Source organism: Balaenoptera borealis (assembly GCF_965194805.1).
Source record: "Balaenoptera borealis genome assembly, chromosome: 11".
Lineage (NCBI taxonomy): Eukaryota > Metazoa > Chordata > Mammalia > Artiodactyla > Balaenopteridae > Balaenoptera > Balaenoptera borealis.
Genome location: NC_138868.1, coordinates 10,656,643 through 10,674,759, shown reverse-complemented (window position 1 = coordinate 10,674,759; position 18,117 = coordinate 10,656,643). Strand labels below are relative to the sequence as shown.

Here is an 18,117-nt window from a genome sequence, read left to right as displayed (position 1 = left end):
GTTCCTCCACAGCTGACTCTGAGACAAGGATTTAAACGCAAATAGTCTATTCAGAAAATGACCCTAGCAAGGGGACTTCCCTGGTGGTCCAGTGGTTAAGACTCCTCACTCCCATGCAGGGGGCACGGGTTCCATTGCCTGGTCGGGGAACTAAGATCCCACATGCCACACGGCGCCGCCAAAAAAGAAAGAAAGGAAGGAAGGAAGGAAGGAAGAAAGAAAGAAAGAAAGGAAGAAAATGACCCCAGCAAGCACCTATAAGGGAGTGGGAAGCTGAGACAGGAACAGGGGAGAAGCCAAAAGAAGGTGCATGAATGCCTTCGTAGAAACTGAGGCTCAATCCTTCGTAGAAACTGAGGCTCAATCCTGCTGGGGCCTCTGGGAGACTATAGAAGACCCACCCCCCTCAGCATCCTTTCCCCCGAGGGCAGGAGGCTGGGATGCCTGCAGTAGAAAGACAAAGAGCATATGAGAACAGAGTTCCAATAGCAACTGTCACACCAACCTTTTCTGAAAAATTCAGGAGTGTCCCCTGGGCCCCTGCACACCATTTATAATGACAATGACAGACTGAGCCTGGGTGGAAGGGATGGTTCTGGGCCAGAGATCGCTTGATGCCTCCACTGACTAGGGGTCTCCTCACCTGATCTGAAGGACGTCTGTAAAGCATCCCCTGCTCTTACATCACCTGGCAGGGACCTGAGATCACCCTCTGAAGTATTTTAAGCGGAACCAGGATACGATCCAATTGGCATTCGAGAGTGATCCCTCCAGCTGAGGACGGGTGCTCAGGAAGCCCAGGAGAGTTGAGGGGACCCAGGGTAGGGCAGGACAGTGAGGTGGCGTGCCTCCTCCACAGCCCTGGTAATGCATGCCAGGTGTGGATCTGAGTGGCAGGCCATTTAGGCGGCCAGGCTGGGGCAGGAGATTTAAGGAACTGAGAATTGGGAGTTGGAAGAGCTGGCCAAGGAGGGGTCTGAGCTGCTTCTGCAGCGGGGAGCTGCACTGCTGGGCTGGGGCACTGAGACAAAGCCTCACTGCAAGGATTTCCTTGGTCCAGGAGCAAGGGGCCCAAGGCCGCTGAGCCTGCAGATGGAGCCTCTGAGAGCGGCCAGGAAGGCAGGGACTGACACAGGATTACAGCACAAGGGTGCAACTAATTCTGACAACCTCTAAGGATAGTGAAGAAGCCGTGCCATCGCCTTACCCTTAGGGAGGTGATTTCAACAGGCTAAACTCATCGGGGTGCATTCTAGATGCTGTGTGGCACCAGCCAAGGGGTGAGAGGTGTTAAGGGATCCTCAATCCATTTTTCCATCCTCCAGGAACCTTGCCTGTGTTTTCCTCCTCCTCACCTCCTCTTGATCAGCAGTCAAGACACCCTGGGGCCCATCTGATACTCTGATACTCTCACTCCTGCTCCAGTGTCCTGTTCGCAGTGACTCAGCAGGTGGGGCTGTGCTCAGCGCTGAAGCTGAGTTAGCGGTAAAGAAGTGAATTAGCAGCAAAGTTTCCATCCAGCCTTGCCTACAGGCTCCCTGGATCTTTTTCCAATCCTCTTCTCTCCCGAAAATGGGACCCCTTCTACCTTTTTCCGCCTGCACACTCTCTTTCCCCCCGGGAGACTGGGCTCGCAGGGAAGGTGAATACGGATCTCAAGCTGGGACTCATTCTTCAATCACAGGTAAAAGCGCCAAAGCGCTTTGCGCATGCGCCTAGTAAGACCCGCTCTCCCCGGACTCCTCCCCGCGCCTCTTCGCCCATCACCAACATGGCCTCCGGGGCAACAGCCCCTCCTGCCCGGCGCAGACGTAGCGGGGTTATGACGTCATAGGACGGCGCCGGTAGTCCCAGAGACTGCACGTGGGTTCGCGTTTAGAAACTCTGTCCGGGCCATGGATACGCCGTTGAGGCGCAGCCGGCGGCTGGAAGGACTAAAGCCTGAATCCCCCGAGAACCCCACCTCGGTTCTGCGGGCGAGACGGGCCCTTGTGGAGTTCGAGTCGAACCCAGAAGAAAGGAGGGAGCCCGGGTCTCCTCGGAGTGTGCGGCCACCTGGCCTGGAGTCTCCCAGACATCAGCCGGAGACAAGCCCGGTATCACCCAGTCTACGGGAGGGGGCAGGCTTGGGGTCTCCCCGAAAGCAGCCAGAGCCGGACCCAGGGTCGCCCCAGCGTCAGCGAGACCCAGGCCTGGAGTCGCCCCAAAGACAGCCGGAATCGAGTCCTGAATTCTCCCGACTTCAGCCAAAGCCAAATGAGGAGTCACCAAAGTTTTCCCAGGACCGAGAAGAAGCGGATTCGGAGTTGCCTAAGAGTAAGGAGGAGCCGACCCCGGGGTCCCCCCGACATCAGTTGCAGCCGAGCCCAGGGTCACTAGAGCCTTCCCCCGGTCAGCAAGCGCCGGGTCCCGAGCCCTCTCAGCCACTACAGGAGCTGACACCCCAGTCGCCCGGCTCCCCACGGGATCAGCGTGAGCCGAGCAAGCCCCCGCCGGCCGGGCAGCCGGAGAGAGACGGCCTCGGGCCAAAGAAGCGAGAAGGTTCTTCAGCCCAGGCCCCAGCGTCCAAGAAACCGAAGAAGGAGGAGGTCCCTAAAATTCCGAAGGGGAAGCCCAAGTCTGGGCGGGTGTGGAAGGACCGCTCAAAGAAGAGGTGAGGTGGGGGCCAGCTGGGCAGGGATGGGGTTCTGTGTGGTGCTGGAGCCTGGGTTCAGCCTGGAGATAGCCCGTAGGTTGGAGAGATCTCACATCACTGGAGGAGTCACACAGAGAGGTAATTATAACCAGAATGTGGTAAAATGCGCTGGGATCTCAGGGAGGGGTGCCCTTAAAGGACCCCTGGATAGCACCTCATCTGTGTGTTCATTCAACACGCATTTATCCTTGTCTCTGCCCTCTCTAGTAAGGGGGCAGAAGCAAGTAAACCAGCAGTGAGGTCTTCATCCACCATTACCTGTTACAGTTATTTGCCTTTTTGATAAAAGGCACTACCAAGCGCTGAGTATATAGGACGCTGCTAAGTGCTCTCGTACGGATTGGCCGGGGGAAGGGCCTGTCAAACAGGGAGCAGCATGCTTCTTGGCATTGAATCTGCCCATGAGCTCTATGAAGCAGCAGGCATTAGGATTATCCTCATTCTACATATGAGGACGCTGAGGCTCAGGGAGGTTAAATGTGTGGTAGAGGCAGGACCTGAACACAGATCTGATTCCAAAGTCTGCGTGAAAGCCCTTTACCCGTGCTCTGTAGAACCGCCTTGCATTGAATTGCAACCTTCTTTTTTTTTTTTTTTTAACTTTTATTTTATATTGGAGCATGGTTGATTAACAATGTTGTTAGTTTCAGGTGTACAGCAAAGTGATTGTTATACACATACATGTATCTATTCTTTTTCAAATTCTTTTCCCATTTAGGTTGTTACATACTATTGAGCAGAGTTCCCTGTGCTCTACAGTAGGTCCTTGTTGGTTATCTGTTCTAAATATAGCAGTGTGTACACGTCCATCCCAAACTCCCTAACTGTCCCTTCTAAAGGGTAGGCGTGAGGTCTTGTCTTTCTGTGCCGCGGGCAGTAAGTGCTCAATTAAATGCTTGTTGAGTGAAGGAACAAAGAGGCGCAAGTGAAGAAGGAAATGTTTAGGCTGCCAGGAAGGAGAGGTGGGGTCCAGTTCATGTTTTAGCTACTGGGAACCACTGGGCAGACAGGAATTCGTGGCTGTGAGGGCCCATAGGGGAAGGCAGTGATTTTACGGAAGAAGCGGACATTTACTAAGGGATGACTGTGCGTCAAGCTTTGTGCTAGGCTTTTTGCAGATGTCATTTTGCTGAACCCCTAAACCCCAAGGCGATGGGCATTATTCCCCTCCCCCAAGCCCCTCCCCCCTCAAACAGAGAAGAAACTGAAACTTAGGGAGTGATTTCCTACAAGTCACCAATCAGAGACTTTGAAGATGGAGCGACTGTTGGACTTGGAGAAGTGGGTGGTGGCGCTGCCCCTCCACCTCGGTCCCAGCAGGTCCCAGAGAATGGTGGGGCCACTGGTGGCCATGTGGGACCAGATGAAGAGGTCGGTTCCGGTGGGAAGAGGATGGTGAGCAAGTTGAGTGTGGGAGCCTGGAGTCCTGGTACCCGGGAGGTGTGTGGGGGGGGAGAGGAGCTCACTGAGCGTGAGGAGGCTGATCCGCCACACAGGCCAGGAGGAGAGAGGGTCAGCAGAGGACACCGAGAAGCAAGAGAAAGGGTGTTTTGTCCCAGCTTCGTGCCCGAGCTGAAATGCTTCCCAGCTTCCTGTTGTTTGCTTGGAGCTGCGCTCCAGACTTCTTCCTCTCCTCTGCCATCTCTGCCATCACTGAGCGCCTCCCACACTGACCTCCCCGCTGTGTGCCCCCTGTAGGTGATGCTCCCTCCCAGCTCAGGGCCTTTGCACATGCTGTTCCTTCTGTTGAAAGGCTCCTCCCCTGGCCATTCCCTGCTCATCTCCCAGGACTCCCCTTAAACATCACCCCCTGGGAAAAGCCCTCTTTGTCCAACCCAACCAGGGTTAAGTCCACAAGCTATATGTTGTCACTGTACCTTGTATCTCTCTTTTGTAACACCCCCATTTGCACAAATGCTTGTTTACGTGTGTGATTCTTGTCGGCTGCCGGCTTCCCCTCTAGACCAGAGGCTCCAGGAGAGTGAGGATTTACCTACAAAGGCTCGATTCTCCCCAGAGCCCAGCACATGGTAGGCACTGAGTCGAACAAGTAGATGAATGAGAACAGAAGGTAGTTCATTCATTCAACCAGTTTATATTTCATTGAGCTAGGATCTGGGGGTAAACGTGGCTATAAACAAAACATTCTAGTTGTGAGAAATGGGTAACCAACACGTAATATATACATAGATCAGTAATTAGGGCAATACAGGAAAATAACAAAGCAAGAGGTGCCGGGCGTTGTCACAGTGATTAGAGATGGCTTCACTGCCACAGGCCTGAATGAACATATTGGGAGAGAGTATCCAGGCAAGGGGAACAGAAAGGCCAGAGGCACGCGTGTGCTCTTGTGTTTGAGAAACAGTCCAGAGGCCTCGTCACTGGGCACAAGGGGAGCGGTAGGAGGTAAGTGAGGTCAGAGTGGTCACGGGGCCAGGTCACGTGGGCCCACCTGGGCCCTTGCAGGGACCTGAGTGAGCGTGAGAGCCATGCGGGGTGTTGAGCAAAAAAGTGACGCGATCTGTCCTCTGCAAGGACCGGTCTGGCCTGTGGAGAACAGACCGTTAGGAGGGCAGAGGGGACACCAGGGAGACCAGTAAGGAAGCTGCTGCAGTAGAATTAAAGCACCTTCAGAAGCGGCGCCAGGCCTGTGGGTAAGGGCCAGAGGGGCTGTTGAATGGATGTTTGGGACCTTTGAGGAAGCAGCTTCAGCAGTTGGTGAGTGAGCCCGAGACAGCGGGGGCAACACCTGCTGCACAGGTGTCCCAGCAAAAGGGGGCATGCGGGGGGAGGGAGCCGAGGCCAGGAAGCACACACCCACCCACCCACCCCGCCCCACCCGCCTTGCCCAGGCCTAATGCCACCTTCTGCCCAGTCCTCCCTGGGTGCACCGTCTTCCTTCTCTGAAGGGTGGATTCACTGAGCACCTACTATATGCAGAGCACTGTGCTAAGTGCTTCTCGGGCCGTGAGCCATTAATCCTCCCACCACCCTTTGTGATGGGCACGGTTCTTGTCTCCACGTAAGGGGAGGGGGAGAAGGAGCAGTGGGGGGTGTGCTGGGGGCAGGCAGGCAGAACTGGGGAGGAGGGGTGGGAGGGGGGAGGCAGAACCAGACTGAGGACGGACAGGCCTGGGGTCAGGGTCCAGGCTGTATGTGCAGACTCCTGTGGAGCAAGAAAGGGGAAAGATGAACCGGAAGAGCCGTATTGACCTTCCCCAGGGGCCACACTGCCTGGTGCCCGCTGCAGCCCACTGCTGTGACCGCTTGGGGCATGATAGAGGGGACGTGGGTAAACAGGAGCTCTTTTGAAAGTCAAGAAATTATTGAGGGAGGCGGAAAGGCCACTACGAGAGGAACTGCTGAGGGGGAAAGAAGGCCTGTGGGACACCCGAACAGGCTTCAAATCGTTCAAGGAGAAAGCTTACAGAAGAGGGGCGGCACGGCTGCCTGAGTCCCCAAGCCCTCACCACCAGTCTCAGCAGCCCTCAGCATTTTCCTGGTCTAGTTTCCTCTTGCTCCTTGATGTTTTTCCATCTTCCCGGAATGTTTTACAGCACGTCCTAGATTTCTCATCCCACCCCTAGATCCCGGCAGTGTGCGTTCTTACAGAGGTAATCTCGCTTCTCCTGTGACCGTGTCACCATCACTCTTCAGGAAATCAAGACTTCCCCGATGTTCCCTAGGACCCACTCCATTTTCACATTCCCCTGCTGGGAGAGAGGTTCTGAATCACTGCAGGGGACCGTGACCACTTGCGCTGTTCTGAGATGAAATGGGCGCCCCAGTAGGGAGTGAGCCCCCTCTCCAGAGGCGTCCACGCCCAGCCCTCTGCGCACGGCCGGAGGAGCGGAGCTTGGTGGTGGAGGCCGTGTGGCCTGGACTCTGGTCACCGACTGCTGCTCGGGAGCAAGGTGACCTTGGGCCGTTACTTAACCTCGCTGAGTCTTTGTTTGCTCCTCTATTAACTGGAGGGAACAGGAGTTCCCACCTCAGGCACATAACCAGGGCTTAAGAAATGGCAGTGGGCGTGATCAGGGCCCTTTCCTGCTCCAAGTTCCTACAGACCCGGAGGGTCGACTGACTGCCGGCCAAGCAGGCAGGTAGGGAAGAAGGCGCAGAGCGAGGGCACCGGGGCACCCCGCGGACCCCAAGAGCACTCAGTCGCCCCCATCCAGGTTCTCCCAGATGGTTCAGGACAAGCCCCTGCGCACATCCTGGCAGCAGAAGATGAAGGACCGGCGGGAGAGAAAGCAGACCAAGGACTTCGCCCGGCACCTGCAGGAGGAGAAGGAGCGGCGCCGGCAGGTGAGGGGCCGGCCAGGCGGGGGGGGGGGGGGGGGGGACTCGGTCAAGAGCCGTTCTCCAGCCTGGGGGCCCCGGGGAAGGGTGGGAAAGGCATACAGATGGGAGGCCTCATCCGGGTGTTGCTGGCATCAGCGACACATCAGCGAAGTGGGCAGCCTGCGCGTCCGTGCAGCTCTCCCTCACGCTCATCCCAGGGCCACGGGTGCCCTGTTAGAGGTTCACGCCCAACCTCTCTAGTCTCCAGGAAGCCCCAGCAGGCAGACAGGGAGGTGGCGGTGTCCATCCACCAGGAGCGGACTGCTCAGTGGGACGTCACTCGCCTCGTGGTCCCCGGGCCACCGGAGGAGTCAGACCCCTCGCCCCCAGCCTGCAGTCCCTGCCTGGCCATGAGGGGAGGGGGTGGGTCAGCCACTTGGTCATCTGTCCCCTGCTTTGAGTTGCCCCAGCTCGGCCTGTGGCCGAGGCCCTGCAGACTGTGTGGCCGCCGCCTCGTGCTGAGGCCTTATCTAGCTTCCTGTGTGGCCCTGGCTCCCCCTTGGGCAAGAGAGAACCTTCTTGTCACCGTCCCCTTTAGAGGTGCCCCTGCCCAGCCCCCAGCCCAGACCTTCCCCTGCGCCTGCGGGAGCTCGAGTGTCACTTCTCCTTTCTCCCCGCGGGCCCAAGCCACCCCTTCTACCCTGTGTTGCCAAAGCCGAGCGAGGCCCCTGACCACGCACAGCCTTGGGGCCACCGTCCCTGCCCTGCCCCACCAGGGACAGCAGTCGGCGTAGCCGTTCCCAAGGAAGACTCCGTCTACATTCATCTTCTGAGTGTTCCCGGTGGGCCAGTACTATTCCAAGCCCTGTATGTGTGTTCATTCATTTAGTCCTCAAAACAATCTTAGGTAATCATCTTCACTTTAAAGATGGGAGGTTGAGGCACAGAGCTTAAACCACTTGGCCAAGGTCACACATTTAGGAAGTAGCAGAGTCGGGATTCAAACCGGGACCAGATGGCTCCGGAGCCTCTTCTCTGCAGCCTCCGCCCTTCCCAGCCCTGCACCAGGGTGAACCTCAGGAGACCAGCCCTTGCATTCTAGGGGCTCATGGGCTTCAGGGGGAGAGGGGGGACTCTGAGAGGACGGGAATGAGGGAAAGGGCCAGCCACCCCTTCTCCCCGGGCAGTTGATGAGGGGCGTGGTAAGGGGAACCACTGTCTGCATGGGCCTGAGTTTCCGGGTGGGGTGCCACCTGTGTCTTACCCCGCCCCGCCCCCTCCAACCCCAGTGTCGACTAAGCCCCCGTCCTCAGCCGCCTGACCAGGCACCCCCCTTCTCAGGTGAAGTCAGGAACTTCCCACCACAGTGGGCCTCTGGGTGCTGGTCCCAGGGGCACAGGGATGGTTCCTTGCTGGCTGTCCAACCCAAGCACCAGGAACGACCCGGAGCCGGGATAAGTGGGCCTTTTGCCCTTCTCACTGCCTGGGAGACCAGGGCCGCCTCGGTTGGCTCCCAGACCCAATCCCCTTCCCCTGTGTGTCCAGGAGAAGAAGCAGCGCCGCGCCGAGAACCTGAAACGCCGCCTGGAGAACGAGCGGAAGGCGGAGATCGTGCAAGTGGTGAGCATTGCCCTGCTTGCGGGACGGGACACGGCCAGGCTGAGTGTCGTGTTCCAGACACCCCGGCACCCCTGCTTCACGGCCCCTGCTCATGCCGCAGTCCCAGGCCCCCGCGGTGGCCTCCCTTTCCCTGGGGAGCAGGGCAGAGACTCCAGCCATGCTAATGCCCTCCCTTCAACCTCCCCCAGATCCGAAACCCCACCAAGCTCAAGCGGGCGAAGAAGCAGCAGCTGCGCTCCATTGAGAAGCGCGACACGCTGGCCCAGCTGCAGAAGCAGCCGCCACAGCGGCCGGCAGCCAAGATCTGAGCTCAGGATGGCCCAGGCCTTCTGTGGCCAACCACCGTGTCACACACGGCAGCCCTCGGGCCACTGGCCACACGCCTCTGCTGACCCAGCACTCCAACCCCATGGCTCCAAAACAGTGGCTCCACCCAAGACGGGGCTCTGAGCCTTCAGAAGGGCTCACAGGCAGGTCTTTGTGGCACAGAGACCCAGAGGTAGCCTGGGACCTGGCAGAGACTGGAGGAGGGAGGAGGGTCAGCTCTCCCCTTCCCCGTCCTCTCTGAGTGCCTTCAAACCACGAAGAGTAATTTCTGGTTCCTCAGGGAGCTGCTGACTGGCGGGTGACTCCCCAAAACATGTATGTTCTGTCTCAGAGTCCTGGGTCTAACCCAGGCCAGGAGGCCGGAAGTCAGGAATCCACCTCCCCCCCACACACACCTCCCCAAAGGCTGCTTTGGGTCCCTCTGCATCCCACTGACCCTGTCACCAAGCAGACTGCATCCAGCTCCGCCCCACTTTTCAACACTTAAGGTTAAAATGGGGAGGTTGCAGGGGGCAGGGTCTCTCTAGCTCCCCCTTTCCTGTACCAGACTCTGCAGAAGCCCCAGAGATCTGATTAACTCATGCCATCCAGTCTACAGCAGAAATATTTATTGAACGCCTGCTGTGTACAGGCACAATTCTAGGTACCAGGGAATACAGACAAAAGTCCCTGCCCTCAAGGATCTTTCATTCTGATGGAGAAAACATAATAAACAAGTAAAATGTGCTGTGTGTCAGTTGGCGCCAAGTGCTCGGTGAAGCAGGGGAGCAGGTAGGAGGGAGCATGGGCCAGGTCGAGGTGGGATGTCCGTTCAGCCAGCTGTCTATCGACTGCTCCGTTTGCCAAGCGCTTGCTGTGGGCCGGGCCCTGCCTGGCACTGAGAGTAAGCGCTGGGAGCCCAGCTGCGGGTGGTGGCACAGGGAACACTGGACCAAGATCCCAGGAGAGTCTCTCCCCTGGCTCTTCCGCTGCCGTTCCGTCCACCAAACGTGTACCGCACCAACTCTGCACCAGGCCCTGGGATGCTGAGCTAAACAGACATGGTAGAGTGGAGATTCCATGGTAAGTTACCCCTCACACCTACAAATTGGGGGTCAGAGCTGCAGCCCCGTGCGGTCGGGAGGGAGGTGGGTGCTGCACAGATCTAGGGATTACCAGCATTGCTCAGAGGGCGTCCCAGGGAACTGTAGGCTGGCACATGTGTCAGATGAGCTAGGAAATATCACCGGCTGTGGTCACGGAGGTTGCAGGACTCATTCAAACACTAAAGACCTTCAATAAGGATGTCCATTGCACTTTGATTAGCCCAGGTTTCCCAAGCTTTTGACCATAGCACCCCTTGCTTTTTCCACTTTGGGCAATGCTGGGTCGGACAGGTAGAGATGGGGGCTCCCACGCAGCTGCTATCTGAAGGACCTTGGGTATGTGGGGGGTGCCTTTTCACTTACTAAATAGTAATTGAACAGGTAATGCCTAATGGTTGGTATGCAGTCCCTGCACCTTGGGCAGGTTACCTAACCTCCCTGCACCTCAATTTGCACATGGTAAAAAGTGGGGCTAATAGAACCCGCCCCTCGAGATTGTGGGATAAAGCGTGTAGTTCAGTAAAGCGCAACTAAATGACCAAAGCGAAAAGGTTAGACTGGAACAGTGCTTGCCGACTTTTCCTCTCTAGCTTTCTACTCCAAAGCTACATCACTGGTTTAATGTAAAAATCCACCCCACCCATCATCTGCTAAAAACAGCTCCAGGGAGATGCGTCCTGTGTACCTTGGGGCGTCCACTACCCTAGTTTGAGATGTCTTAGGGTTTTAACCTCGCATTACTCCGAGTGTGGTCCCATCGCCTCCTGGGGGCTTGTTAGAAATGCAGATTGTCAGCACACCCGCCCGGCGGCCCGTTCAAGCAGACAGGATCCCTGGGTGACTCCCGCATAAGAAAGTCTGAGAAGCACGGCTTTAGCTCACTTCGTTTCTGAAAAGGATTCACTGAGTCACGTGGGGCGCTTTAACATGCAGATTCCTTAGCCTCCGACTAAACGTCCGGGCCCTGGGGAAGCTGCTGCGCGCGATCGCTCCCTGCCCTTGCCTCCCGGGGGCGTGGGGAGAATGGTCCGAGCCTGGCGATCCCCCGGCCCGTGCCTGCTACGCCGAGGTGGTGCGCAGAGCCTGGTTCAGGGGGCCCCGCTCGTCCTGGGATCGGGCCCGGTCCCTCTGCGGGGGCGCCGCGCGGCCACCCCGCAGCCAGCCGAGCAGGCCTGCGGGCCCGAGCGGGGACAGGCGGCGGCCGCCCAGCGAGAAGGAGGAGGCCGAGGTGGAGGAGGTGCGGCGGCGGCGGCGGCTGCTGCCCCCGCCGCCCAGCTCGCTGTCGTCCACCAGCACGCTCTCCAGCACGCTCCGCAGCGAGCGCCGCAGCTTGCGCAGCACGTCGGGGCAGGTGAACACGTACAGCAGCGGGTTGACCACGCTGTTGACGAAAGCCAGGCTGGTGACGAACGGCAGCCCGCGCCACACGAGCGGCCGCAGCGCCGGGTCCGCGTGCGCCCGCGCCTCCAGCACGCTGAACACGTGGTAGGGCCCCCAGCAGAGCGCGAAGGCCGCCACCACGGCCGCCACCAGGCGCACGAAGCGGCCGGGCCGCCGGCGGCCGCGGTGGCGCAAATGCACGCTCACGGCCGCGTGGCTCGAGGCGATGATGGCCAGCGGCACCGCGAAGGCCAGCAGGAACTTGCTGACGGCCAGGGCCGTCTGGCGCGAGTTGCACGTGGCATCGCGGTCGGGCCCGGGGTTCAGGAGCAGCACGTTGTAGTAGCACATGATGCGCCCGTCCACCCGCGGGATGGTGTCCCGGAAGATGAAGTAGGGCACGGTGTTGAGCACGGCCAGGGCCCAGAGCGCCAGACATACCCTGTGGGCCACGGCCACCGTGCGGTGGTTCTGCGCCCACACAGGCCGCAGCACCTGCAGGCAGCGGTCCAGACTGATGGCGCTGAGCAGGAAGCCGCTGGCGAACATGTTGAGGAAGAAGATGGAGGAGTGCAGCTTGCAGAAGGTGGTGCCCAGCTTCCAGGAGTGGCCCACGGCCAGGAAGTAGGTGAAGAAAGGCAGGGAGGCGGTGGCCAGCAGGTCAGACAGTGCCAGGTGCAGCACCCAGGTGGTGACCACGGTCTGGCGCATGCAGCAGCCCACCACGAAGAGGATCAGTCCGTTCTCCACCAGGCCCAGCAGCGAGGCCAGCCCGTGCAGCAGCACTGACGCGTGGTCAATGTAGCGGATGCTGGAGTTGCTGTGGCTTTGGAGGCGGCTCATCTGCTCCAGGAGGGGACACAGGGGCTTCATCGTGATGTTGGCCGACATCGTGGGCTCTGCGGCGGAGAGAAAGAGGCACTGTGGTGGGGCAGTGCCAGGCAACGGGCGACCCTGGCCAGGAGATGGGACTCTGACCCATGACAGTTACAGGTGAGGCCCCTGGGGATCAATGAAGTTGAGCAAGGGCAGTAAGGTGGGGGGATAACATCCCAGCCCCACCACCTGCTCACTGTGCAACCTTGGGCAATACACTTAACCTCTCTGAGCCTGTTTGCTCCTCTGTAACACGGATGGCAGTCATAACAGGATCTAGGTCACAGGGTTGTTGGTTGTTGAATTAAATGAGTTAATAATATATATAAGCATTTCAAGCAAGAGTAAGCATGCAGTAAGCACTGCATCAATGGCGTTGTGATTATCATTAAGCAGGCGGCCTAAGATCACTTGGAGAAATAGGAACCAAGATCAGGCCATGAAGGACTCCTTTTCCCAATCCCCAGAGCACTGGGGTGTGAGCGAGGCCCCCCTGAAGGGCAGGAGGATTCAGCTGGGCTGGAGGATGGGAATGGAAGGCGGAGTCCGTGCATTCAAGGGATGACCCACCCACGCACCCACCCACGGCACCCCCAGACCTTGCCTCTCTGCAGATCCGTCCTGTGGCCCTTCGCTCCCACAGTGGTGGCTGGTTGGGTGTGTTGACTGCAAACAGTGGAGCTAGCCCCTCCTTTGTTTGGTAGTTTAAGAGGAAATAAGATAAGAGCAGGGAGAGAGCTGGGCAGAAGGAACTACCAGATTTGGGCTCTGGAGGCCCAGAAGGGCCAAAAGACCTCTCCCCTGCTCAGGTGCAGCCCCAGGCGCTCTGCCAGCCCCAGGAAACCCAGCCCTGTTCATACTCATTCAACAGCTATTTATTGAGCAACTACTCATCTAAGTGCTGGAGAAGCCAGCCCCTGGCCAGATGTGCAGACCCACAGCCTCATCAAGAACCTGAGGCCGGAACTTGCCTGGTGGCCCAGTGGTTAAGAATCCGCCTGCCAATGCAGGGGACACAGGTTCGAGCCCTGGTCTGGGAAGAACCCACATGCCGCGGAGCAACTAAACCCGTGCGCCACAACTACTGAGCCTGCGCTCTGGAGCCCGTGCTCTGCAACAAGAGAAGCCACCGCAGTGAGAAGCCCGTGCACCACAACGAAGAGTAGCCCCGGCTCGCCGCAACTAGAGAAAGCCCGCCTGCAGCAACGAAGACCCAACGCAGCCCAAAATAAATAAGTAAATTTATTAAAAACAAGACAAAAAAAAAGAACCTGAGACCATCTGATGTGGAGCCAGTGGAGATCAGTGAGGGCAGAGGAGGTCAGGGTGGGAGGCTGCCTGCAGGAGGTGGGGACCGACAGATAACAGGGGTTGGGAACTCCGATTGTCCTGGGCCCCCCATGACATGCCAGGGACTGTGGTAGATCCTTTACGTAGGTACTCACTCTCTTGCTCACAGCTCTAGAAGAAAAGTGCTGGTACTTCTCTCCATCCCGTTTTGCAGATGAGGAAACAGACTCAAGTGTTTAAATCACTGACCCAAAGCTTCCCGAACAACACAGGCATGTGGAGGAGCGACAGTTTAGCACTCAGCCTGTTCTCTTTCCTCTACCTCTGCTCTAAGCACGAGATGATGGAGAAAGAAGAGAAGGAAAGTGGGGGAGGGAGGGGGAGGTGTTCTTCAGTATTCGTCTTTCCACGGGAGGCACTGCTGGCCAGGATGAGAAAATCCACACCCTTCTCCCGGGACCACGGTCCTTCGTAGGGTGAGGGTGCCGGATATCAAACTAGAATTTCCTTGACAGGTGAGCCGCTTGGAGCTGGGGACACGCAGGTGGGGGGAGAGGAGCTGTTGTCCCCGTGCTCCCTGAAAATGCTCGCATTTCCCAAGCTCTAGAGTCTGCAGAGCAATTACATTCACAATGACCCTGTGAGACTGCATTTTTTAGAAGAGGAAACAAAGGTTCAGAGAAGCACAGCAACTTGCCCAGCGTCCCTCAGCTGCAGTGGAAGGGAGAGAACTCCACTCCCAGCAAACACACACGAGCCATCCCCTCTCTGTGCTGAAACATTCCCTTTAGCCCCATCTAAGTCCCATGGGGACGCTCAGACAGCACATCCTGCTGTGCCCTGGGCACCGATCCAGTATGGGCCTCCTGGCTGAAGGAGTCTGCCCCCCAGCCTCCCAGGGTTCTCAGGGAGCCCAGCAGCGAAGGTCCTGTTTTGACAGAAGGCTGGGGGCAGAGAACACCAGCTTTTGGTGTCAGAGACCTGACTTTGAATCCCAGCTCCTCTTCCTGGCTGGGTGCACTTGGGTCAGTTACCTTAAGACTGCTCGTGTAACCCTCCCACCCAGATCGCTCCTGAGTCTGGGAAGAGAAGCTTTAATGGTTGACCACTGGTGCCTGGCATCTAGTTATTCCCTAAGAAAATGTAGTCCTTTCCTCCTCGGAGCAGCAAGTCTCCTCCAGTCTTTGGTAAACCCAACCCTCTGCCATCCTAGCTGGTAACAGCCCTCTCCCCTGATAAAACTGTGCCTTCTCTCCTGGGTCCAGAGAGGGCACTGAGGCTGCCCAGCCCCAGGCTGCCCACCGTCTCCTTACCTGGGCACAGAGGGAGCACAGGATTCCAGCCCCAGAGGCAGTCAGCTTCTGGAGGCAGCTAGACACAAGGCAGCGGGCAGGCAGAGGCAGGGGAGGGAGGCTGAGGGAGGAAATAGATGTCAGCCCCAGAGTGTGTGTGTGTGCGTGTGTATTTAGGGGTGGGGTGGGGGGAGGCGGGGACAGCTAGAGAGTGAGTTGTCACACTGGTGTTCAAGTAACATCCATCTCCATTGATGGGGACTGGACGTAACTGCCGGCAGCCCAGCTCATCCTATCTCCCTTTACGAAGGAGATTTTGCAAAAGCCCAAGGTCAAGTACAAGTGCACATGGGGACATAGGTGTGAGCCAGAAAGTGTGAGCCCGAGTGTGCATGGGGGGTGCTTTTGAGAGCGACAGGTATGTAGGAGAAGTGAGGAGGAGGGCGTCCTGTCCGTCTGTCCACTGTCCTGGACTGCCCTCCCCTGACCCCACCACCCTCAGGAAAGAAACTGGTGTGGCTCCTTCCATGTGCCCGGCAGCATGGGGGGGGCCCGTCTGTGAGGGGCCCCAGGGGCTCTATGGCCAGGAAGGCAGGGCGGGGCCATGGTAAGAACACAGGCCTGGCTGTCCATGCTGCCCGCAGGCCCAGCTGGGAGGTAAGCCACTTCCCCTTGCCAGCCCCCACTCGGCCATCTGTGACCAGAGCGACAGTGTCACTTCCCAGGCTGAGTGAGGTGTCCTCATTCACAAAGCACCCAGCACACAGTAGGTACTCATAAAAATCAGGTTTCTTCCCTCTTGGGGAAAAATGGGTATAGGCTGCAGGGCAAAGGCAATGCAGCTTTTATTTTAAACGGGCTGGGAATTCCCCGGCAGTCCAGTGGTTAGAACTCCACGATCTCACTGCCAAGCGCCCAGGTTTGATCCCTGGTCAGAGAACTAAAAATCCCACAAGCCATGTGGTGCAGCCAATAATAATAATAATAATAATAATAATAATAATAATAAAATGGGCTGGGCTCAGAGCCCATGGATGAGGTGATTGAACTGTATACATTTGCCTTGAACTGTTCCCTAAGTCTTCACTCCTGTTCGCTGACCAAGCTTCCTGGGACCTTTCCTCCAACCTCAGCATCCCAGCACCCAAGAAATACTCAAAACATGTTAAGAACTCAGTACCCCCAAATCAGGGCCAGGGTACCCCCATAGGATTGACTCTACAAAACTCTTCCATTTTGGTACAGACTTAATCCAGGGCCTGGCACTGGATAAATTTGCTGAGAGACTGCAATCCTGAGTGAAGAATGTGATGGAGAAACTATTGCTCACTGTCATCCAACATGGAGTCAGTAAGAGCCTTGATTAAACAAATCACTAGCTCTAGGGTAATGCCCCTTTCCTCTTAGTGACAGAGGGTCTCCGTCTGCTAAAGACAAGTGCCTACAGCCCTCCCTAGGTGGGTGTTTCCATTCCACTCGTGGGAAAGTACCTCCATCCCCATCCACCCCCCTCCACACCCAACCTGCTGAGCCATAGACATCCTCTAAGGCCATGCAGGCAGCGGAATGTAGCAGGTGATCTTGGGCAAGTAACTTCACAGCAATAAAATATGAATTTTTTAAAGGTGCTCCTTCTGCACGGTCCCTGCCCCAAAGTGGTGCACAGACTGCTCTTTGGGCTTAGAAAGAATCCCCGCCTTGGGAATTCCCTGGCAGTCCAGTGGTTAAGGCTCCATGTTCCCGATGCAGGGGGCATGGGTTTGATCCCTGGTCGGGGAACTAAGATCCCGCATGCCATGTGGTGCGGCCAGAAAAAAAAAAAAAGAATCCCTCCTCTCCTCTTATAACCTACCTCAGCTCTAGGGCCTCAGGCTTGGGGTGGGGCCCAGCCCTCCTCCTGGCTCTCAGCCCTCCCTCACCCCCTCCACCAGGTACCCTTGAGCAGTGAACACTCTGCACAAGCCCTGACGGCGGCCCTGCTCACCTGAAACGCTCACTCCTCTGCCCCTTCCCCCAACCCTCGTTTCCAATCCTGTAATCACTGTGGTGACTGTCTCCCAACGATCCCCGAGGACAATTTATGAAAAGTTACTAAAACAAACGAAGTACTCCAGATGAGCAGCGCCCCAAGGCATTTTCTAAACAAGGAGGCAGGGATGTTTGTTCCTGTAGGGCCCTTGGCTGCACTCCCACGGTGTAAACCTGCCTCCCACACAAGTCCCTCAGGCTCCACATGGAGGTGGCCTGGGCGGGAAGGAGCTGGAGTTGGGGCAGGGGGTGGGGGGGTGGGGGCACGGGGAGGATGTGCCTCTTCCCTGGATGTCAGGAGTCTCGAGCACTGGGGTTCCGCACCAGACACTTGAGAGAGAAAGTCTCGGGAGCCGTGGGGGCACGGGGAGGATGTGCCTCTTCCCTGGATGTCAGGAGTCTCGAGCACTGGGGTTCTGCACCAGACACTTGAGAGAGAAAGTCTCGGGAGCCGTGGGGGCTCTGAGCCGGGGCTCCCTGGCTGAAAGCAGAGGACAGGCGCCTCCGGGAGAAGATGCAATCAGAGAACCGTGTGGAGGCCTCCGCAGTGTCAGGCCAGTGCTGTAGGCAGGAGGACACCCAGGCGGCCAGACGGGCCCGTGTGGCTCTCAGAGCCCGGAGGAGAGTGACGTGATCAGGGCCTTGGCCAATAGACCAGCCAATCCCGCTTGGAATGTGCCTCAGGACCCACTGGAGGGCTTGTTACGTCCAGACTGCTGGGTCCCCCACCCCTAGTACGTGCGATCCAGCAGGTCTGGGGGTGCAGCCCGGGCATCTGCATTCCTATCAAGTTCCCCAGAGCATGCTGATGCTGCTGGTTTGGCTGGGATGGAGAACTCGGGTTCCTCGCGTCTGGTACACTCGGAGCAGGCAGCAGCAGCTGGGTCCTGGTAGCACTGGGAGGGAGGGAGGGTGGGCGGTCCAGTGACCCCCCCCAGGACCTGGAGAAAGATGCAGCCACCCCCAGAGCACAGGCCATAGTCCCTGAAGCACAGCCTTCTCCATGGCTTGCAACTTGATGTCAGAGCCTGAAAGAGCCAAAGTCAGGTCTGTCTCCACGTCAACCACACGTACTGCCCTGGAGGAGACGAACCAGAGCCTCACAGAGCTCTGCGGGGGTTCTGCTGCCTGTGGGAACTGTCCAGACTCTCAAAGCAGCCTTCAGGTCCTCTCGGGATCTGCCAGCACACTGCCCACCAGTCCCTGCCCCCTCCCCCTCTGCTCACCTCCAAGCCTTTGC

General features: G+C 57.7%; 2 protein-coding genes across 6 annotated transcripts in view; one reads left to right on the top strand and one right to left on the bottom strand.

The window, feature by feature from the left end:
* The first annotated feature begins 1,173 nt into the window (after nt 1-1,173).
* On the top strand, nt 1,174-9,651 carry CCDC86 (coiled-coil domain containing 86). The gene is made up of 4 exons (XM_082341228.1): nt 1,174-2,653; nt 6,874-7,003; nt 8,525-8,599; nt 8,788-9,651. Exons 1-4 carry the CDS (start codon nt 1,896-1,898, stop codon nt 8,905-8,907), a joined length of 1,083 nt encoding a protein of 360 aa, XP_082197354.1. The 5' UTR covers nt 1,174-1,895; the 3' UTR covers nt 8,908-9,651.
* Nucleotides 9,520-18,117, bottom strand: part of LOC309605351 (pre-mRNA-processing factor 19) — a 43,451-nt gene continuing 34,853 nt past the window's right edge. For 2 of the 5 annotated variants that reach the window (XM_082341118.1, XM_082341117.1), the window contains one exon: nt 9,520-12,290. In XM_082341118.1, coding sequence (XP_082197244.1) covers nt 11,071-12,290 — 1,220 coding nt within the window. In that variant the 3' untranslated portion in view covers nt 9,520-11,070. Of the gene's footprint in view, nt 12,291-12,866; nt 14,905-18,117 lie in introns of those variants that run through there. The other 3 variants (XR_014231352.1, XR_014231353.1, XM_082341120.1) reach the window with 3 other exon arrangements.